Genomic DNA, 24,195 nt, shown 5'->3' on the forward strand with positions numbered 1-24,195 from the left:
CTGACCTGGTGGAGGTCACGAGAAGGGAAGGGGGAAAGGAAGTAGAAGTGCTGGGTACAGGAGATGAAAGGATGGGGAGAGAAACATAGGAAATGACAGTAAGGGTGTCTAGTCAGGAGAAGGCGCAAGGGTGGTAGCAGAGAAGTTGGGAGGCACATCATAGAGGAGGCAGTGGCAGGCGAAAGATCATTAAAGAGGAAAGAAGTGGGGGAGTTGTAAAGCACTCCAATACCTTCAGGTCGAGTCAGCAGTAAATAAAACTGCAAAAAAGCCACACACAAAAAGACTTGCTGATAAATAGAGAAGAAAGTGTAGAAATGAAGGGAGAAAGAGGGAGACAGAAAATGTGAGGGAGTGAAGACGAGTCAGGGAGTAGAGGGTGTGAGGTGTAAATGAATGAAGGAGGTATGGGACATAGAGACTGGACGTGGACGAAGGAGGTGAAAGAAATCCTACAGAATTTGAACAAACCCCAGAGAAAAGTGAGTCATTTATAGATCGCTTTTCGGCATCAAATGGGCCCCTTGGAACTACCTTTGAAATGCGGTTGAAGGAAACAAATCGCTACTATTGAAAGCTATATCGGAGAGGGGGGGAGGGTGGGGGGGTTGAGTTATGCCAGATGAAAAGTGGGGGGAAAAGGGCATCACGATGAGAAATGACCAAAAAAAGTGTAAGACACCCCGTTAGTTTGTGTAAGAGGTCTGGGTGGGAGAGTAAGGGAGTGTAGCGTGACAGGAAGCAAAGGCAACAAGCAGGAAGGGGGTGGCAAATGGTGTGCACTTTCACGGCCGCTTTGATGTCCTCAGTGGCCGCGCGGCTCACTGAGGACATCAAAGCGGCCGTGAAAGTGATCAGGCAGTGCTTTTCAGACTGCCAAATGGTGCGCACGCCCGGCGCACATGCACTGTATTTGGAGGCCTGAAAAGCACTCGTTTGCACTTCCAGATTCCCCTTTAACAAAAGCTCTCGCAAGAGCAGCGCTAAAGCGCTGTCTCAGGCGAGATCTAAAAAGGGCACAGTACGTTTATTCTCTGCTCAAAGTACTCTATGTACTTGTTAAACAGGAGCAGAGATAAGGGACAACTTTACCTAGTCCCTCTAGTTATATTCACCAGTTCAGTTAGCTCTCCATACACAAAAATCCTTGCTTAGGGTGCCCTATAAATTCACTCAATAACCCTGCAAAACTTATCACCTGGACCTATATGATTTAGTACTTCCATCAAATAACTCCACCTAACCTGTTCACAGGCTTTGGCTGCATCGACTATTCTCATCACTAGAGGTTCTAAGTTCGCAGCTGCCAAATCTATAGACCCCAATAGCAGGTTAATTCCCTCTGATATCTTCCGGGCATTAACCCTTTTTGGTCACCACCGATCAGTACTCCCACTCGTTGAGTGAGTCTCTTCTTCATAATCGCAGCAAAAACGTAGGGGGTCATTATGAAGGCGGAAGGCCTGCCACCGCCAGCCGTGCGGTGGTGGGCCTTCCGCCATCGGACCACGATTTTCCCCCTACCGCCACATTACGATGGCGGGGGGATCCCGACTGTGACCGTGGCGGATGCAAAGACCATCCGCCACGGAACCACCACAGGCAATCAGTACGATTGCCTGGCGGACGGTCCAGATAGGCCAAAGTGGTTGCGGTGCCTAGCAGGGACCGTCCACCAAATTAGGATGCAGGCTACAGCCAGCCTTTCCATGGTGGCGAAACCGCAATGGAAAGGCTGGCGGGGATTTGTGTCCGGGCCCGTTGCGGGCCCCGCTTGTGTTGGGGGGAGGTGTGGGTGCACAGGGGGGTACCTATGGTACCCCCCTACATTTCACAGAACTAAGTGGCAGGCACTGTGTGGTGCCTGCCACGTAGTGCAGTGAAATGCACAACCTGCTTTTTTGGCATCGCGAAGGGTGCTCCAGTCAGCAGCACCCGCTGCAATGTTAAATGGCAAGATGCGACCGCCATGGTGGCGGTCGCATCCTAATTTGTAGTGTGAGACCGCCGCACGCATGGCGGGCGGACTCAAGTCCACCGCCATCGTAATGGCCCCCTTTGTTATCACAATTTAAGAGAGATCTTGGCCTATATGACCCACATCTAATTGCTGGCTTGTTGGATTTTAAAATCAAGCTAACCGTGGCCTCATTCCAGGTTTTGGTAATCTGTCCCTTCCCACTCAAAATGTCGTTAAATAAAAATGTTTATACTGGGACTACAGCTTCTTCCAACTTTACAAATACCTCTGTTGAAATCCCCACCTCCCTACGTAACGATCGCCTATCCATAGTTCATCTCCTCCCTTTCCTCCATTCTGTAATAAGTTTTAGACCAACCAATGCATGATCTGATATATGTATCGGCCTATGTTCCAAACTTTTCAGATTCTCCGTCTCCCATCTGGCTATCACAAAATAATATAGGTGGATGAATGTCCATATTTTTTGGAGTAGAAAGTGTGCCCCGCCTCTTTCCTGCCCTCACTCTCCATCCATCTACTCATCCCAGCTCGCCCAACATAAAGGACAACAAGCATTGGCATAGAACTGTCCCACCCCCTCCCTATCCCTACCCTCTCCTTCCCCCGTCTCCCCCCGTTGAACACGCCCAGGTAAAGAATTGAAATATAAGCTAATCACCCCACGCGCCAGATAGTGGCTTTTAAGTTTTGCTTTGGCTCAGCTCGGGAAGACGGAGCAGCCGCAAGTATCGAGGGCAAGACAATTCCCGGAACTCTGTGCAAAGCAGAGAGATAAAAGGCTGCCACACCTCAATTTAAAGATTTTTACAAAAATAAATGTATTTCTGGATCAGACAGATCAAAAGTTACAAAGAAATGAGGCTACCACATGTTGCCAACCAATGAAAGACCTGTCACAAATGTTGACTGGTTGCTTTTCAGTTGCTTATTGCATTATCTGGTTATTAAGCTGGTACTAATAAGGCAAATCCTTTGCCACGACAGTGTTAATAGGTGAAAAACCTACAAAATAAAGAAGTAATACTAACAAAAAATGCATTACACTGCATAATTTTCCTTATCTTGCCACACAATTTGGTTCTCCCTTGTCTCATAATTCCAGTGGTCCTGAATAATGGTGGCAATACCCCTGTTAACACAAGACCACATCAGCAGGTAAAAAAGTACTCTCCTAGAAAACACTTGAGCTACTTCAAACACCACGATTCAAACACAAAGCTAACCAAATTCATTACACTCAAACTGAATAAAACACACCACAATGCAATCACAAACATGCTCTGCCTCATGTAGCACACACCTGCCAAATCTTTCAATTTGTAAAAGATTACAGCTGGTCCCAGGGCACATGCTAGTAACTTGTGACCATCACCCATAATACAACAGGGTACTTACTACACTTCTGCATATTTTAACCTACAGGGCACTCCCCGCATATAACCTCTAGCTACATAGTGCTACTCTGCCCCAGCTTCGCATGCTATGGGGTACTCCTCTCTATACAACCTTTAGAAACGGGTTACTACTCTTTCCTCAACACACACACAAGTGTACTACACTTGTATCTCTTGTGATAAGCTAATACTTTCCCCCACATCCGCAACACTTGGACACTCACTTCCAGCACATATCTGCAGAATAACATGCATATGGGTACTACACCCTCTTCCCCCAAATTGTTAACTACACACCATATAGAGTCGAAAGAAAATGCTCACAATACTCGAAAAACAACCTACATGTGGATAATTTGAATTTCCCAGCCTGTTTTGAAGTACCAAGCAATCGGAACACTACAAGCAAACTGCAATTCGAAAAACAAGCACTGCATGGGGAACTGTAAGCCGGTTAATTCTGCTCCCATCATTAACACCCAATCCATCTAGTTTAGCAATATTAAAAAGTTTATGTTAAACCTAATTTAAAATTCCCCTCCCCCACCACCCTCCATGTTCCTTGTGACTTGTTTTTGTGTTTTTTATTCTCTTGTAACCGATGTAACCAGTTCCAACTGTTTATGTACTCCACATTTATGTAAAGCGCTCTAATACCTCCGGGTCTAGTTAGCGCTATGTAAAACTCTACAAATAAAAAAATAAGCAATAGGTCTCGCCTTTGGGACCTTATAAGTATTTTGGCATGTAGCACGCAGTTTCACCTTCGTTTGTTGGGCGCTTGTGTGTGCTCGGAAAACGAAATGGAGGATTTGCGGACTGAAAGTTCTAGGTAGCACATTGTTTAAAAATTTGTACTGTATTTGTCAGGGAAGAACCAGACAAAAGCCATCCCTCGACTCTCCGGTTGGGATTTGGGATTTACTTCAGTACAACTTACCTCTGAGCCCAAATCACACAGTCACACGTTGGCAAACGCACTGCGAAAAAACCTCGTGCTTAGTTAAGCAAACAGTGTTGTTGCACTCCTGCCAGAAATACAACTGCCTAGCAATCTCTCAGTCAACACTCAGTTTATCCGAGGCGATGAAATATACACTTGGCGCCCCAGATATTGCAAGCGTGGCATAAATGATATCACCTTTTTGATTGTTCCTTATTATGCATTCCTCTACCACTTAAAATCATTTGTCATCAATACTAATGTTAATGCCAACTTACGGAAAGTTACCAGAGAATCAGGAACAGTTCTCCAGCACTCAGTGCAATGTACACAAATCAAGAAAAGCTGCAAATATTAAAAGTGAAAACTAGATTGTTTTACACATTATTCTGGTGGGAAGTCGTACAATGGCAGCTGCTCCTCGTTTCTGCATTATTAATAATTAAATGTGTCCGTCTGTAACGCAACTGGTGCTCATGTAAAGCACTCTGATACCTTCGGGTCAAGTTCGCTCCATGTAAAACTCAGTAGGAAAAAATATTTTTATATATAACGTGCATACGAAGAGTAAGGTGCAGCAGCCACTTTCTTGTACTCGCCAAAGGCATCTAAATGATCAGAATTCAAAAGGGTTCCCTTCCTCTAGATAGTATCAACTTGTAATTTTGCTAGTGATTCGTGCACCATATGTACAGTTTCCCTTTGTAAATAGCATGTGTTACCGGTATGACACACAACACACCAACATCAGACGAATGGTGCCCTATGTTGCTTTTGTCGGGATACAGATTTGTGGGATGCAGATCACAGCTGATAATAGCAGTGAGTGTTTAACTCACTGAGCCCACTTGGCTCATCTCAACACAGATGTTAACTGGCACAAGACTGGAGCAGCCCGGGCAGTAACAGTTCGCTAGTCCTTTTGATCTAGGGGGGCAGCAACAGCACCTCCACCAAAACCTGGGCTCAAGGGCCCCACACAGGTTTCTGCAAGAGTTACAGGCGAGGCTAGAGATCGGATCTAGGAGCGGAAGCCTTTGCTCACTTTAATGCAGGGGCCTGCTAGAATCCGACAAAGGACAACCCGGTGTGGAAAATTACATTACACAAGGACACAGTAATTTTGTTTTGTAGGCGGGGGAGATTAAATGATTTTAACGAGACAAGCAAAAGCGAAAGCACAGCGCGTTGTGTGTAACCTGACCCAAGAGGAATGCAGCTGCCACTGTGCTCGCCGCTGCTCGCTCCCGAGAGCAAAACGCCATGGGAGTGAACAATACGAAAGAGGTGGGACATGCACCTGCCTTTAGCCATTTGCGTTCTTTTCATTATTAAAAGACATACACAAAAGTCAATCCTTTGTGTGGGAGGGGTCAGACCAACACAGTAGTTTAGAGTGCTTACAAAGAAGCCTCACAGAGCAGCGTATGCGTGCTGGCTCATGCTCGACCTAAAAAGGCTCAGGACTTGGATGCATTCTTCTGAGTGCGCATCGAAGATTATCTAAACTACTGTCCATCACAATATTATAATATAAGCGGATAAACAATATTATAATAATATAACCGAATGAATATCCATATTTGTGGGAGTAGAAAGTGTGCCCCCTCCTCTTTCCTGCCCTCACTCCTATCCATCTACTAATCCCAGCTTGTCAAACATAAAGGACAAAAAGGCTCGAGACGTGGAAGCATTCTTCTGAGTGCGCATTGAAGATCTATCTAAACTACTATCCATCACAATATTAAAATCCCCACCCATTATTATGGGGGAGTTGAAAGTCAACAAGGCCGGACACACCGCTCTAAAAGCTTCCTGATCATCTACATAAATACTAGCTATCACCCATCTCCCATTACTTTCCACTTTACTATCCATCACCTCTACTCCATTGTGCTGCCTGACAAAATCACTACAATTTTCATACAACATGACTGATCTGTTGCCACTGTGTCCCCAGTCCATGCCTCTTTCTTATAGAATGTCATACTTACTTTTTGCCTAAAGTGTGTCTTCTGCAATATCATGACATCTGCTCCATGTGCCTTGAGATAACCCAAAATGAATCTTTGTTTATTATGAACCCTCAATCTATTCACATTCCTTGACAGCACTGCTAATGCTCGAACTGACACCCCATCCATAGCCATCCTATGTAAACTTCCCTGACCATCTTGCTTCATAGTGTAAACTCAGACATTCCCTACTTTGCCAGGGTGTACATGAGAACTTTTTTCTCTGTTTTACTCCTCATCCCATGACCTCTTCCCCACACCTCACCCCCCTCCACTGGGGAACCCTACTTTCCTTGACATTCGTATTGTGATGATTTGAGTCTGCTTGCGGGGTGTTTTCTATCCGCACATGTTTCTTATAGTGGGCTTCTTAATTTCCCTTCCCCATTTTTACGTTCTAGATGAACTGGTCCACTTCCATTGGGTCCCTAAAATTGAGCATGACTTTCAAAAGTGTGGGGAACTTCGGCTGGGGCTTTGCCCCCATCTCCTTCAAGTCCTTCATCCTCTTACCCAACTTCCACTGTCTGTCCTGTGTCTGTCTGCATAGATCGGACCTTATGCTAAAGTCACCCCTTTCGCCTGGAGAGATTTCGCTTTTAAAGCTGGCCCCAAAATTCGCTCATTCATGCTATACATAATAAAATTTACCAAAGTCTTCCTTGGTTTTCTCTGTTCCTGATTCAACTTAAAGGGGTCTCAATACACCCTCTGCATTTTATGTGCGAGGTCATAACCCGCCTCCTCTGGCACCACGTACTTTTAAGGTCGATCACAAATGCCCTCAGATACCCTCCTTCCATCCCATCTGTCACCCCCACTAGTCTTAGATTGTTCCTCCTAGTGTTGTTCTCAACGATGTTCATCCTATTGATCATCTCCTTATTCAGTCATTTCATGGTCTGGATTTCTGAAGCGATTCACTTTCACTGGCTTGCTAAGCTTTTGCACATCTTTCTCTAGTGCCTCAGTTTTGACAGACAGATTGTCTACTTTTTCTCTTCAGTGTCTCACAATTTTTCTTTGTAACCTTTATTGGTTGGCCACTGAGACCTCAAAAACCACTTTCATTTCTAGAGAGATGTTCTGCAACATTGCCTGTTCACACAATCCTCTTTCCATAGATCCTTCTCACCTCGCCTCTCCCACCTGCTGCTCCCACCCCCCCCCACTAATCCTGGCTCCCCACTATGTCCTATTAACCCCCTCCTACCGAAGTACCGCAACCCTGTTACCCACTTTATATTTAATCATGGAGCTGCCTAGGTCTCCTTTACTTCTTGAGTTCGCACTAGGTTTCTGTACTGACACTACTTCAGACCTCACTGCTTTCTCCATCATCAGCTCACCCACCTTTATGTCCCTCATTCCCTCCTTAGCCATATTCGCCTTGTTCTCTCCCTCCTTCTCCTTCCCTACCACCCTAATGTCCTTATGTGAATCGGCATCCACCTTGAAAAAAGACTTTAAAGGGGGGGGGGGGTCTTTTGCCTTGGGTATTTTTCCCCTTTTGGATGTTCCACTGATATTTTACATGGCTTCACAGTCTGTAACCCACTTCCTCCACCTACAGTCTCTCCTCTAGTTCCTTGTTGTCCTTTAGGTTTAGTTCCTCCTCCCACACCTTACCAGACCTCAGACTGTACCTACAGGACTCCTGGGGGCCCTGGCCCCTTCCCTCAGTCTCCTCATTCATCCCCACCCTGTGCACACTCTTCTCTTCCTTTATCCTGGCTTTCTTTGCAGGCAGAACCTCTCCTCTTTGTTCTCTACCCACATCCTGGGTCAGCTTTCCATATTCCTCAGCGGCCCCTTCACCTGCCGCCACTTCAAGCTCCAACTGAGCAGCCACCCTTGCACTACTGGACCAGCAGTTCTATTGCAGGCCGAGGCCCTCCTGAGTTCTCTCCTTAGCCACAACACTTGGTTGTGCTACCGCTTCCAGACCTGACCCATGGCGAGATCCGCTTGAAGCAGAATGTTTAGGGCTTTAGATACCCACATTTTTTAAATAAAGTAGTAAATTAGTCAAACGTTCAGCCAAGCTGCAATACTAGATGTTTTGTGCTGTAAATGCTTACTGACTCATTATTGTTATGACCATTTTTTCCCCCCAAAACTGAGAAATATGCTTAATGCCCATCACACAGTGCTTGGAGTGTACTGTTCTGTGGGGGAGCAGCTAGCATCTGTGTCAATTTCTGAGGCCCTCTCTTAAAGAGAAAACATACAATATGTGCTTATATGGAAGGCTATGATAGTTTCATTCAAGATTTCCAATATAGTTCTCCTTTATCTGCGGAGCGAACAGGCCTAAGTTAGTTAGATGTCCACAAAGTTACAGGATTCTCAGACTCTTTTGAAGAGCAGCCTCGTGCACTCTCATGCTTTTCTTGAGACTCTTGCATATCTACAGTAGTCAGTAGATAAACCATCTCCAGGGTCAGACAAATTGCTGTCATACATGCTGTTTGCCTGCAGTTTATTTGATCTCTCGAACACGTTAATGGTGTCCGCCTGTTCCGATATCGCTGGGCTTATACCTTTAAAGGTCTACAAATTAATCGTGAGTATATACATCTTCATTGTCGAAACGTTTTCGCCTGGGGAAAGCAGCCTGGAACACCTGCATGTTCTGAAGTCTTTGATAAACGTGGGATGATTAATTCATTGATACAAAAAGAGGATATTGAGGAAAACAACTGGTGTATTTTACAAACCTGGTATGCCTAAACTTTAAATGGTACGAGGCGTACTTTATAGTGGGTTGTGCTATATTCATACTTGATCGGTATAGGCAGATGTACAGGTCAAGATGGCCATGCTGCTAATGACGCGTTACCCGATGCCCTGATGAGAATTGTGAATGATGGTCATGTGACCGCCGCGGTGACGTGGTACGGAAGGAGGAGTGCCTCTGGTCCGTTTTAAACTGAGGACGCGCGTAGCCCGGGAAAACGCTGGGACGATTGACTGCGCGTCATTACATCTTACACGGTGAGAGTATGCTGTGAGTTTTGTCGCTTTTGAGTAGATGGTGAATGAATACATGTAGTAAAGAAGCCTAACGGCACACGTAAGTAACAAAAGTGTGTCGAGGACGACTTCACGAGTGAGTGAGGTCATTGTACTTTTAATGATCTAGCATCCGTCAGTAAGACCTAGCACGATGAACACGGCAATTAGATAAAAAGATACGGATCAGAGTTGCTCGTGAATGAAAGGGCTAATATTGCTTTTGGTGCCGAGGCTGTTGGTGCTTAAAAAACCCTAAGTTACGAGCAGACTCGGTCGAAGATTCATTGTTGTGACAAAGTGCGAGTGTATTGCGTGACATGAAGTATGGAGTCATAACGGGGGAGACCTGTATAACTTATACCTGTATGAAGAGAACCAAAATGGTACACAGTCGTGAGTGGATCTTTTTGTGCTTATTTCCACAGATGAAGGTGTGAGCAACAGAGGTGCTTACTGAAGGGGATGAAAGTGTAAATAATACACACCCCTGTAACTAAGCGAGAGCTGGTATGTGGGCCCATGGTTCTCACTAGGTAAATATTTACCTAAAATATTGGACTTGTGGCTAATATTGTAGTAAAGTCCATGTTTTTATGACCACCTGGTCTGATTCAATAGACAGAATTGGGTGGTGTTTCTCATGATTTACCAGTCGCTATTTGTTTTGTCTCTATACGTTTGTCAGTCATTCTTCTTTGATATACAAAGGTCCAGCGGAGGTGATTGCTGACCTCGGTTGACCTGATGAATTTGCCGTTACTCTTGAAAAGGCAGTGAAACATGTTGGCCATCCTTAAAGTGGTTAACAACATGCTGTGTCTTTAACATTGCGCCAACTCACGCTGTGGAATAAAAAGCTACGAGTACGTTTGTGAGTTGTACCCATTTTTATCTGAGCCTTCCTGTGTCTCTTTCTTCCTGGGGCTCTTGCTTTTCTTTCTTAATTTTTCACACCTCTCCCACACTGGACACGGTTTACTTTTTATGAGAAAGTCATCAATGATGATAAATACGTAGGTAAGCTGGTGAGAACCTGCCAGAAACTCCTCTGGTGGTGCGCACGTGAGATACTTTCTTATTTCCCTACACTTTTCTGCACTGTGCGAGATATATATATATATATAGACCCATATGTTGATTGGTGTTGATTTGAGTGAACTGTCTGTTGACTGGTACTTCGCCCTACTGTGGGGATTTTTTTTTTTATGATGTAGTAAGGCACAGGGGATTAGGTCAGAGTTCATGATATAGAACTACTGACTTGGGGAATAAATAAATATATTGCCCTGTAAATAATCCTACGTATTCATATGTTCGAGGCATGTGGGCTGCTGAATTCATATCTGTGCATAGATCGCCGCCTAGTGTTGGGTCCGGATGATTGCACATTGTTGTCCTGGAAGAGTCTTCGAAGTATCACGAGATAGGTGGCTCCTCCCCTGGACTACAGTGCGCATGGGCATCCTCTCCATCCTCAGATTGTTTTTTTCCGCCATTGGGTTCGGATGTGACTATCTTAGCTCAACTTAGGAATACTTAGTTTTAGGCCAAAAGGCCTTTTGTTTTCGTCGGTATAGTTACCGTTCGGTGTCGACTACTAGCTTTAGTGCTCCGCACCCTCTTCCAACTTTCAGACCAGTTTGGTCCGAACTTAGAAGTTCGATCGACGATGGAATCGAGGACTCCGTTCAAGAGGTGTCCGTTATGCCACGCGAAGTACCCTCATATCGACATCCACCCCGTCTGTAATAAATGTCTCTCGCCGGATCACGACGAATCGAAATGCATGGCCTGTGCACGGTTCCGATCTAAGAAGACTCTGCGGAATCGACGGGCAGCGAGGCTGGAGGCGCAGCAAGCAGCGCCTGCTCCCACCAACATATTCAGCACCGAGGACGAGGACGCCGAGAGCGTGGAAGAAGTAGTCTCTAGCCCCGCTTCAGAACACGATTCCCGATCGGACGACGACGATGAAGTGATCTTTCGACGTGAAGAAACCGTCGATGAGGTAGGAGACTTCGACGAGGCCTACGGGGCCGAAGAAGACAGCTCTCCTGAAGAGCTAGGCCAATCCGTCGAAACGGAGGCCGAAACTGTACGTCGTCATCAGGCTCCGGTCGAGGGATCGCCTTCGGGCCTTACCCAAGATCAAACACATGGTTCCTCGGCCCCACCTTCCGGTCCGGCCTCGAACACTCTGCAAGAGCCACTATTACCGAAGACGACGGGGTTGTTAAACCCAAAACCATCCATCGCTCCAGTCCCTTCAAAAACGAAAGTGAAACTGGTGGTGGTCGGATCGAAGGCGTCGAAACCATCCACTGCTCCGACGCCGAAAAGAGTCGTCTGCTCCGACCGCGTACAGAGAGACTTCAGCGCCGAGCTCACCGCAGCGGATGCGGTTGACACCCAGAAAAAGCACGCCCTCGGGCACCGCAAGGCACCGAGACCTTCGGCGCTGACATCGAAGGCCATAACCTCCACAGTCAAGATGGCCGCCCCGGCTACGTCAACGCCTAGCGCACCGGCGCAGACTAAGTCCTCGACTACGTCGACTGTCGATACATCCCTTCAGACCAGTGACCCCTTCCTAAAAAAAAGTCGGGGCTGGCCTCGACGTCTACTACTAAGGGGCCCATCAAACCACCATCTGCGTTCACTGTGCAGCAGGTCTCCGCATCTTTACAACGCATCCGTGACCGGGCAACCCTCCACTCTATCTCGGGTCCCGACACACCCAAACCCTGTAAAGTGCACTCTGAGCCCACCAACATTACGTTTGGGCTGCCACCGGCATCGGCACCGAAACTATTTCAAAATCGGACACGTGTCCTCCACACACAGTCCACCACCTCTGGCCTTACAGAACAAGAGTCTTCGGGGCCACAATTTATCGACGCCGACACTGGCAGGTTAATGCTCCACAAGCGCAAAATAACGCCAGTTAGGGAAGAGGTGCCCTACAAAATTCCTCTTAAACGCAAACTGCCAGCGGAGCAGGAACCAGTGCTCCAAGAACACTTCCATCCAGATCCGCAGTCCTTTTCTCCTACCCCCTCCGAATCGGACGCAATACAGGACTATGGCAGGGAAGATTCAATCTACCATGGGAACGTAGATCCTGATGAGCACCTACAAGACCCGGATCAGGCATGGGATGACCCCACAGACCAAAGTGTCGCGCCACATACTCAAGATGCGCAACTCTGTAACATAAAAACGTCTCCTACCGAGGACACAGCTGCATTTAATGCCCTCATCGAACGGGCTGCTGCTCATCATGGGGTGGAACTCCATTCTGATGCCATTGAGGAAGACTTCCTGCTTGACACTTTCGCATCTTCAGAAAGAACTGTCAAAACCCTGCCCATGTTAAAAGGGGTTCTCAAACCTGCTAAAGACATTTTCAAGGACACCACAAGAGCCCGGGTGTTAAATCCCAGGATTGAAAAAAAATACAAGCCTGCACCCGGTGACCCTAAATACATTAGGGGTCAATTGCCATTAGACTCAATGGTGGTTGCCAATGCTCGCAAGAGAGCCCACTCACAAACGACTGGTGATGCTCCTCCCCCAGACAAGGAGTCAAAAGTACTAGAAACATCGGGCAAACGCATTGCAGCGCAAGCAGCAAACATCCTGCGCATTGCCAATACACAGGCACTCCTGGCACGTTATGACAGGTCACATTACGACACGCTGGAGTCCATGCTCCAACATCTACCAGATGAGTATAAAGAGTCAGCGGAGCTACTCATTAGAGAAGGACAACTCCTCACTAATACATCCATAAAATGCGCCCTTGACGCAGCTGACACAGCAGCTAGGGCAATAAACACAAGCGTCATGCTACGACGCCATGCCTGGTTACGAATCTCAGGCTTCAAACCCGAGATCCAAAACAATATTCTGAACTTACCAGTTAACACAGAATTCTTATTTGGCCCAGACGTTGACACTACCCTAGAAAAAATAAAGAAAGACACTGACACTGCGAAATCAATGGGGCTCTGCAAACGCAGCAATTTCGTAGTGGCTCCTTTCGTCGCACTGGAAATATAGGAACAACAAGGAGTCAGGGGTCACAACAGCAGTATGCTAAAAGTGGCGCACAAAGCACCTATGACAAAAACAACAGGGGTGGATATCGTGGATCCAGCACCAAAGGCAGGGGACGTGGCTATGGCAACACCAGGTCCTCTCCAAAAAACAAACAGTGACGCCCTCTCCTTACCCCCCGACCACATAACACCTGTCGGGGGACGACTCCAGCTGTTCCTGTCCGCGTGGAAGAACATCACCACGGACAGGTGGGTCAGGGACATCATCCAGCACGGGTACTGTCTAGAACTAACTTCCACTCCACCCAACATACCACCAAAGCACCGTCCTATGTCAGCCGAACAATTAGATTTACTCCAGCAGGAAGTGCTTACTATGCTCGCAAAAGGGGCAATAGAAGTAGTGCCCATCGACCAGCAGGGCAGAGGGGTGTACTCTCTGTACTTCTTAATCCCAAAAAAGGATGGCTCGCTCAGACCTATTCTAGACCTGCGACCCCTAAACCTAGATATTCTGTCAGAGCATTTCCATATGCTCACCCTCCAGCAGGTTCTCCCACTACTCAGTCAGGGGGATTTCCTAGCTACGCTAGACCTGAAGGATGCATACTTCCACATACCCATACACCCTTCACACAGGAAATACCTCAGATTCACTATTCAAGGGAATCACTATCAGTTCAAAGTTCTCCCCTTCGGAGTAACAACAGCACCCAGGGTCTTTACCAAGTGCCTGGCAACAGTGGCCGCGCATCTGCAAAGACAAAACATTCACGTCTTCCCTTATCTGGACGACTGGCTAGTTCAGGCAAAGTAAGCACAACAATGTGCCACCCACATGTCCCACACCATTCACCTTCTTCACGGTCTGGGATTCTCACTAAATTACCCAAAATCAAGTCTCCAACCTGCGCACGTACAACAGTACTTAGGCGCAACGATCAACACTCTGGCTGCCACAGCTCAGCCAACTTTAGTGAGAATCAACAGCATCCAACAGCTGATCTCCAAATTCCAACCTCAGCACTCCCTTCCTGCGCGAGTATTCATGCAGTTGATAGGCATGATGGCCTCCTGCATTTTCATAGTCCCACACGCGAGACTACATATGCGCCCGCTTCAGGAGTGCTTAGCACGTCAATGGAATCAGGCTCACGGGCAACTAAAAGACCTAGTGTTGGTGAGCGGTCGGGCATACAACTCTCTGCATTGGTGGAGTCCACAAAACCTTTGCAAGGGCCGACCGTTCCAAGAGCCTGTTCCACAAATCATACTAACAGCGGACGCATCTCTCCAGGGATGGGGAGCTCATGTACTCAATTACACAGTGCAGGGACTATGGACACCACAACACAAGAAGATGCACATCAACCTTCTGGAACTGATGGCAATCTTCCTAGCCATGAAGGCATTCAAAGTACACTTGTGCAACAAAGTCGTGTTGATCCGGACGGACAACATGACTGCCATGTACTACATACAGAAGCAGGGAGGGACACACTCTCCACAGTTGTCTCATCTGGCTCAGAGAAGTGGAAGTGGGCCATTCAGAGGAACATATTCCTCATGGCAGAACACCTCCCGGGCAAGGACAACCAGATGGCGGATCTGCTCAGCAGACACAGCCACCAGATGCACGAGTGGGAGCTACACCCATCAGTTCTCCAACCGTACTTCCAGCAGTGGGGTCATCCAGAGATAGACCTATTCGCCACAAAAGAAAACGCAAAATGCCAAAGCTTTGCCGCCAGGTTCCCACACCCACAGTCGCAGGGCAATGCGATATGGATGAACTGGTCCGGCAGATTTGCGTACGCTTTTCCCCCAGCACCATTAATACCGCTGGTGGCGCGCAAACTACGGCAACACTCACTGACCCTTATCCTAGTTGCTCCAACGTGGGCACGCCAGCCATGGTACACCACCTTTCTGGAACTTTCCGTGGTGCCTCATCAACGACTGCGGATAAAACCAGCCCTTTTAACGCAGAACCATGGCGAAATTCAACACCCAGATCCCCAGCAACTGAACCTGGCGATCTGGCTCCTGAGGTCTTAGAATTTGGCTACGTAAACTTACCACCTGACTGTATGACTATCATCAAAGAAGCCAGGAGACCCACTACTAGAGCCTGCTATGCGGCCAAATGGAAAAGGTTTGTCATTTACTGCAACAACAATAACATTAACCCACTGGACGCATCTATTCAAAACATCATATGCTACCTCTTACACCTATACCGCTGTAATTTGGCATACAACTCAATATGCATCCATTTGACCGCGATAGCAGCCTACCTCCAAAACAGGCAGCACCTCTCCTTATTCAAGGTACCTGCCATCAAAGCTTTCTTGGAGGGACTCAAACGAGTAATTCCCCCAAGACACCCACCAGCACCAGTGTGGAACCTCAACTTGGTCCTCACCAGACTGATGGGTCCGCCCTTTGAACCTCTCCATTCATGTGAGATTCAATTCCTCACCTGGAAAGTGGCTTTCCTGGTGGCCATCACTTCCTTAAGGAGAGTTAGTGAACTCCAGGCTCTAACCATTCAGGAGCCATTCATTCAGGTCCACGCAAACAGGGTTGTCCTACGCACCAACCCCAAGTTCATGCCCAAAGTCATATCGCAGTTCCACATTAATCAAACTATCGAACTGCCCGTTTTCTTCCAAAATGTCTCAGAAAGAATGCTCCATACACTAGATGTAAAGCGGGCTCTCATGTACTATATTGACAGGACAAAGGATTTTAGAAAAACTAAACAACTCTTCGTTGCCTTCTCTCCACAACACAAAGGTAACGCCATTTCCAAAGCAGGAATAGCCAGATGGATCGTTAAATGTATTCAGATTTGCTATCACAAAGCTAAACGCACATTAACGGTTCCCCCACGAGCCCACTCAACACGAAATTTAGGGGCATCCATGGCTTTCCTAGGAAACATCCCTTTACACGAAATTTGTAGAGCAGCCACATGGTCCATTATGCATACATTTACCAAACACTACTGCGTAGATGTACACTCAAGACAGCAAGCAGCTGTAGGACAGGCTGTTCTCAAAACTCTTTTCCAGACTGCTGCAGCTGGCACAGGTAGCCGCCGCTAGGGGAGGTACTGCTATATATTCTATGCACAGATATGAATTCAGCAGCCCACATGCCTCGAACTGATTATGCTACTTACCAGTATGCATCTGTTCTTGGCATGTAGGGCTGCTGACATTCATATCGCCCACCCTCCTCCCCGGCGCCTGTCGCGGCTGCAGCACTCAGTATTTTCTGTATAGCATGGTCATCACTTACTATATCTACTCCATCACTGCCACAATGGCGAAAAACAATCTAAGGATGGAGAGGATGCCCATGCGCACTGTAGTCCAGGGGAGGAGCCACCTATCTCGTGATACTTCGAAGACTCTTCCAGGACAACAATGTGCAATCATCCGGACCCAACACTAGGCGGCGATCTATGCACAGATATGAATGTCAGCAGCCCTACATGCCAAGAACAGATGCATACTGGTAAGTAGCATAATCAATACAATTGGTTGGAAGTGCCTATCAATGCCAGGCCCTTATTGTTGGAACACTACAAATTAATCACACATACAAAATATCACTGGGTGGCACCAGATTATATAACATAACGGACAACTACACCACAAAAAGACGCTGTATTTCAGAACTGGATAATTGATCTGTTCATACATAAAAATTCTTTTGGGTTTCCGGTTCTTCTTGATGCGACATTAGAAAGCTTCACCCTGGCCCCTGCCTTACGTGCAATACTCAAATCTGTTATGTATATAGAAGGGTAAAGAATTCTGCAACTGTCTTTTTGGTGCAACTGAACACAAGGTAACAAAATGGTTGTAGGATGATTCAGTTTTCAGTAAAACAATTGTGCCTGAATTTTACCGTACTTGATGGTGGTTGATGGACAAGTTCAAAGTTTACAACACCTGCAGGTGAGCAGAGCAAATGTGTGATGCCTACACACCTACTGAATGCAGACATATGGTTATGCAGCTTGTGTTTGGCAAAAATTAAAATAAAACATCCGAAGATGTGAGAATCATTTCCCTTATAAGAATGGTGTGATCTGTCTGATTCAAATAACCTGGAAAAGACAGAGTTGAAGACCACAGAAGAGTTTGGCTTGTCCCATCATGATATACAAGCGGTATGTGGCATCTGTTCTACTAATGCAACGATGAATGAAGTTCCCAGCATTCTCTATTCTTGGTCCTGAACAGGCCTGTTTATTCCATCAGACATTTTCCCAGTGGGATGGAACAATGGAAGGCCGTCTTTTTAAGGCATTGGGCCGTTGCTGGTACCTCTGTTACTTTCTCTAGCTACCCCAGGTAATTACAGCTGGCACGAGAATGGAAAAAGATTGAGGAGAGAGAATGAGGCGAGAGGAGGAAGCATTTAGGTCCCAGGCCGTCCCGGGGCGTGAAAGGTGATTTGTAGTGCACCAGTAGGTGTAAAATATTATAGGGAAAGTGGCAGTGCGAAAGAACCATTTTTAACCCGTCCCCTAGGGCTATCACTTAGTTGTGGATGACTGCATACCCTGCCGCTTCCAAAACGGGTCATGTACAATCCGAGCCCTATCCAGATCTCTCGCCAGTTCTGTACCTTCCAATAGCCCTCTAGGTTACAACTTAAAATCCTTCTTAGTACTGTTCTAAAGGTGGAGAGAAATAGATACAGTAAAGAGTGTGGATCTAAGAGAATGGTACTAAAGTATGATTAAAGATTAAGTGGTGAGGTCCCTGACGCGCGCGGAGAAACAACGCCCAGCGAAATAAACCTTCAGTTCCCATTGTCAATACGGTGGCCATTCCCCCTGAAAAAAAATGTCCTGGGTATGGCCCTGTTTGAGCCCTAACGTATGGAACAATCTAATGGAATTAACCCTGATTCAATCAGAATTGCAGCTTTAGTAGTCTACATAGAGTTCTATTCTATAAGATTATACCTTAATAAAATCAAGTTGCATGTAAGTTTTACCGCCACCCCCACCTATTTTGGGTTTGTTCCCTCCCCATTCTGCAAACTGTGTACACATTTCCTCCTATCCATCGGTGTGAAATTTCTGAACATACTCATAGTAGAATAACCACAAACTGGCAGGTTTGCAGGTGTTAAACTACTTAAAAAAACATGCCCCCTCTGGAACGCCTACAACAACCCCATAGAAGCAAAATTGATAATATACAATATTACACCATACTGGTATTCATTCTTTCTGCATAGAAAGTGATAGAGGTATTTGTGCACATGAGTTCAACTTTATGAATTGTGCCCTCAATTGTTATTGTGTGGTGGCTAGAAAGAGGTATTGCTTCAAATATATCCTATTGTACTTTATTTTGTATGCCTTGTACTGGCAATAATAAACTACATTTGAAATCAATGGTGACCTCGCATGTAATTCCATTCATGCCAAAGGTTATGTCTTTGGATAGAGTTATGGTGACCAGGTGTCCCGTATTTGCTAAGCTCTCCATTTCTTAAACACCAGCCCCAGAAAAATTCTGTAAATTTAGTGCATGTCCATGTTTTCACACAGGTCGAGATCGGCACGTTTTCGTTTGTTGCAGTGCAGAAATAGTTAGCAATCTACAGCAAAAAGCAATTTAGTTAAAACAGATATTTTTTTTTAATTGCATTAAATTACCCTTTGCACCACATTGTCTCTGTTGTCGAGCGCTGTCATTTAAGTCCTTCTATGCCCCTCAATCGATGCAAAATTGTAGTCCTACTTCTATGTTTGTGAAATGTCTCGGTTTTCAGGTTTCAAAATCTGTTAATCCTATTTAGGTTGTGTGTTATTTTATAAACATGCCATTTATGGAGAGAAATTTAGGCTTGTGTACAGGGTGTGGAACTCCTATAACCTGACGCCCAGGACATATTGTTTGTGGTCAAGTTCAAGAAGTTTTCATGTTTGTTATCCTTGGGACAACAAGGCCCTGCCCTCTGCAGCACAAACCCTTTGGCTGCCATATTACACTACCACATTATGGATCCAGGAAGGGCATTGTCTGCAGTTACGGGAATAGTTGTACCCATATGTTAATGCTGTTCTTCGAACTTATATTTAAGGTTCATTAATACAAAGCCTTTATGATTAGGGTGAGCGCTTTTAGTAAATGTTGTGAGTTCAGACTGCACTACTGACTGTGGTTCCAGTATAAAAATGTCTACACACATTTGCAAAGTTTAACAATATAAGGCTTTGTATAATATTTCCAGGATGCTATTTGATTAGATGCGAATATATGCAAAAGTTTGAACACAAGAGGATTGTTTGCTTTCAAAATAAAATAGTCATAAGAAAATGCGACTAGGAAAAAAATGTTTTGCTAAAGTATGGTGAAATGTATGTACCATTTATATGAAGCATCGTTTAGGAAAATGTGTTGATGCATGCTAGTATTTCCTAAAAAATATTTATAATGGAAAATCAGTGAAGCCAATAGGTATGACTTTGGTTGTCAGCCTTTTGGTTATGTTAGTGCGTGACTTATTTTGACATGGGTTTTGTAAGGCTATATTGTTGTGGGAGCTACCAGGCCCTCATCATTATAACAGACCTTGCCAAAAGAAAACATATTTTTGACTTCCAAAACCAAACAATGCTACAGTATTTCCCGTCACTGAACAAAACTACCTTGCGTGCTAATGTGCTTCTTGTGAAAGAGCAGAATGCTGTCACTCGCAGTCAAGCCAGCCAGTGGATAGAGCAAGAGATAAAATTTTATTAAAAACAAAACGCCAGACCTAAATAGGGGCCCAATTCTTAAAGAAAGTCACAAAAGTGCACTCGTGGTATATGTCCTTGGAATAGTGCAGATTTACGGCTTTCGTGAATTAACAAGAATTTACAGAAGTAGGTCAGGAAATTGTACTCCTAGAAAATATTTGTGAACTACATTTTACCATGTGTATATTTCCTCATGTGAAAATCTGTTGCGCAGTAACAAGTTCACTTTCCCTCTGACCACTTTTTTCCCCAACCTCAGAAGAAGTTTTACCCCTGCCCTTGTCAGGAGTACATTTCCAACATTTCTCTATATGGGAAAATATTAGAGACACGCTGATGTAAACCCATAAAGCATGCAAGTTAGTAGGTTTGCACAGACTCAAAAGGGCATTCCGTCCACGGGGAATTATTGCTTACCACTACTTCCAGCTCCAGTATGTAAATCTGTGGAAAGGTGGCAAAACAAGGGAATTGCTAGTATTCCACCCCTATGGTATGGGCTCTGGCATAATCAGAGAGGCTATTATCAGAGTGCATATATAATTAGATTACTACCATAATTTGTCGGCGCACTACATGGCACCAACGGGACAAGTGGATTTGGTTACAGGACAAGTAGTTTTATGAAGCAACCTTTCCTATGGACAATTAGATATTTTATTAAATTCCACACCCCTGGTGTAGAAAATATAGTTTGTTTTTTCTTTATGATGCAAATCTGTTGAGTGCGAAGGCCGAGGTACGGTATAAAATGAATGAAAATATACCTATGGATCTGCAGCATATAATGGAGAGTCATACATTTGGTGTGATTCATGACAACACATTTTTGAACATTTAATCACATAGAAGGTACAAAGAGACAAATGTATAATATACCCGGATCTCAACTGATGTTTGTATCCTCTTAAGCAATCCGGCAATTTATTTATCACTAATTAAGATGCTAACGCTTATATATATATATATATATATATATATATATATATATATATATATAATGATATAGCTATATTTTTAGTATATTTACGTGTATGTGTAACATTCCTAAATCTCCTTGTGATTTAATAGTATTCAAAACTCATAAATGATTACAAGAATATTCAGATAATATCACTTTTAATACAAAAAATACTGCTGTCAAAAGCTAAAGTAATAATTGTTGACGTCCCGTACATAAAATGGAATATAAACCACTGTACTTTATATGCAACCATAATGTCACCATATTATTTTTTTGTAGATCAAGGGTTTGCCTGAAGGCTTCAGTTATCCAAAAATAGGTTCCAACTATTCCTTGCAAACTGTTGAAAAAACCTGGAAGGCGTTGCAAGACTTCAAGAAGGGAAATGCTATTTTCACATTCCCTAACACACCAGTGAAATGTGCAGGAGCACCGCAGAAGATCATGTACTTGTCCGAGGAATATCTGAGAAAGGTACGGTTACTTATGGAGGTAAAGACTTGCTTTAAGATCCAGACATGGACTTAGAGAGCCAAATGAGTGTGCTTAAAGCTGTGTATAATGCTACTGATTGATAGGATGTTTATCTAATATGTAATGACAGTGCATGCTTCATATGTAGCCAAGTTAGGAGACCATGATCGACTGTTTCAAAAGATTATGAATGGGTGTGATGTTGAATTGTCAAACTTGTGAAACTCTTATATTTGGTAGGTTCTCCCAGAATGGTAAGATTTGCTTTTTTTTCCAATTACTTCCTTAAATATGAGATAATTAACTCCGGTATGTCAGTAAGTTTAAGTTTATCTCTTTCATCTTTGCTTCAAGAATGAGATGCTTTCTCTCTGATATCTGGTACGTTTTTACTCTTGAAGAATTATCCAAACATACCAATACCAGAGGGAAGGTTTGTGAAAGAGGTGTTTGCTCACTTTCTGTTTTTGCATCTTCTATTCGTACCACAATCACTTTATCAAGTATTTTTTGTTTTCAGACAGGAAAGCGGTCTGATGCTAATGTAATTTTTAATACTTCGCTGGGAGCAATTTTTGGAGTGAAGAAGTACGCAGATGCACTCTTGGAAATTATTAAGGAGCGTAATATTCAACTCAATTTCAAACGGAGTCTTATCGAGGTGCGTGCAGACAAACACGAAGCTGTGTTTGAGAACTTGGACAATCCGGGAGAAACTCATGTGTATGAGGTAAGTTAACAAATTCAACATACTTTTCTTTGTTATGCAGTGTTATCTAGCTGTTTAGACATGGGCCAAGGAAAATAGATTAAGATAGCTAAAAAAAACATACGGCGGATCCGTATCCAAGTGGTAGGCAGATAAGGATATCAAAGTCAAACCAACTAAGAAGAAACCTTCCTCTACCCTTATATCTGCACAAGTATGTGCTAACCAGTTCATCTATTGTCTCCACTAAATCTTCTCTCGCACTGAAATCCTTTCAGCACTCAAAAAACCGTTGTGTACAGTATCATAGTTGTGTATTATAAAACAAAATCTAAAAATAAATCAAACATGTAACCTAGGAAACCTATAGAAATATACAATCAGCAGAAAATAAATTCTAACCATTTTAATCAAATAAGGGTATATTTACAAAATGACTACTAAATAAATTTACAATCATAGCAGTAACAATAAGAATAAAATAAAAAACATTTATATAAAAATAGAACACGTTGATGAAAAACATATTCAAACTTTTCTAAAGAAACCGCATCAGTTAAATTCAGATAAGTTGCATCTCAGGCAACCCCATTCCCATCCTCATCCATGACTGCCGCCCATCTGGTCATATGTCAAACAATATTTAAACAACACAGCCTAAGACATAGAGAAATCCTGGAAACACTTGATGCTGGATTTCAGCGGCAGCCGTATTTATACCTTATCCTGCAGTAAAATTAATCATGGAGTATATCTGCCCTTTTACGTAGAGACATCAATCAACATAACAATATATGAAAAATATATATCGAAATTACAGGAACTGGTGCGAGCCAAGAAACAAAAATCCTAATGACCAGGATACCTTTTTGTTTAACTCCGTGCAGATCTATCAGTGAACAAATATGTATACGTAAAATAGGTTTATGTAAACCAAGGAATAGTAACTGATTGACTAAAGATTTTCAGGTAGTGGGTAATGTAGTAGAAATCATAATTTCTATAATTTATGTTAATAACAAAAATGAATACCTAAATATTAAAATGTTTACTAAAATGGTAACAGTCCCATATTTAATGTGTATCTGACAAATTTGGCATAGTTCACACCCATTTATTTAAATCCAAATTTTAGTCTTACTTTTCAGACCATGTAAACACATTTTTATCTACACCTTTCATATTCTGATAGACTACTCTAGCACACCCTATGATTGCTACCTGTTGAAATGCACGCTAAACACAAATTTATGAAGACCTAGTTTAGAATCTAAAACTGTATCTTAATTACTATTGCTTGATGGCAAATAACTATTAGGTTGCCCAAAATTACATATGTTTGAACTCATCTGTTTAAATCAGAACTCATGTAAAAAGGATGCGACTAATCCAGATCTCATTCAAACACAGAGGGGAGGACAACCTACAGTTATATATAGAACCTACATTGTCTCTCTAAGGGGGTCATTATGATGGCGGAAGGACCGGCAGTGGCGGTCCTTCCGCCATCACCAAGCTCATTACCCACCGCCAAATTTGGATGGCGGTGGGTATCGTGGCGGACGCAAAGTCTGTCTTCTGCGTTTCCGCCAAAGGCAATTGCACCGATTGCCTGGCGGACGGTGCAGGGCCCCCGAAATGGTGGCGGTGCCTAGCAGGCACCGTCCACCAGATCAGGATGTGGGTTTATGAAGGCCTTGTCATGGCGGCAAGGCTAGCTGGGATTGGGTTTTGGGGACCGTTGCGGGCCCCCCCTTGTGTGGGGTGGGGGGGTGTCTCTGCACTGGGGGGTACCTGCCATCACCAAGCTCATTACCCACCGCCAAATTAGGATGGCGGTTGGTATCGCGTC

General features: G+C 44.4%; 1 protein-coding gene across 1 annotated transcript in view; it reads left to right on the forward strand.

Annotated features, from left to right (window-relative positions):
- Positions 1-24,195, forward strand: part of SQOR (sulfide quinone oxidoreductase) — a 199,970-nt gene that overhangs the window by 144,820 nt on the left and 30,955 nt on the right. Inside the window, exons 5-6 of the mRNA XM_085644239.1 lie at positions 21,440-21,634; positions 22,155-22,364. Of these exons, the coding sequence (XP_085500365.1) occupies positions 21,440-21,634; positions 22,155-22,364 (405 nt within the window). The remainder of the gene's footprint in view (positions 1-21,439; positions 21,635-22,154; positions 22,365-24,195) is intronic.

The sequence above is a fragment of the Triturus cristatus genome, chromosome 3_1, assembly GCF_964204655.1.
Source record: "Triturus cristatus chromosome 3_1, aTriCri1.1, whole genome shotgun sequence".
Lineage (NCBI taxonomy): Eukaryota > Metazoa > Chordata > Amphibia > Caudata > Salamandridae > Triturus > Triturus cristatus.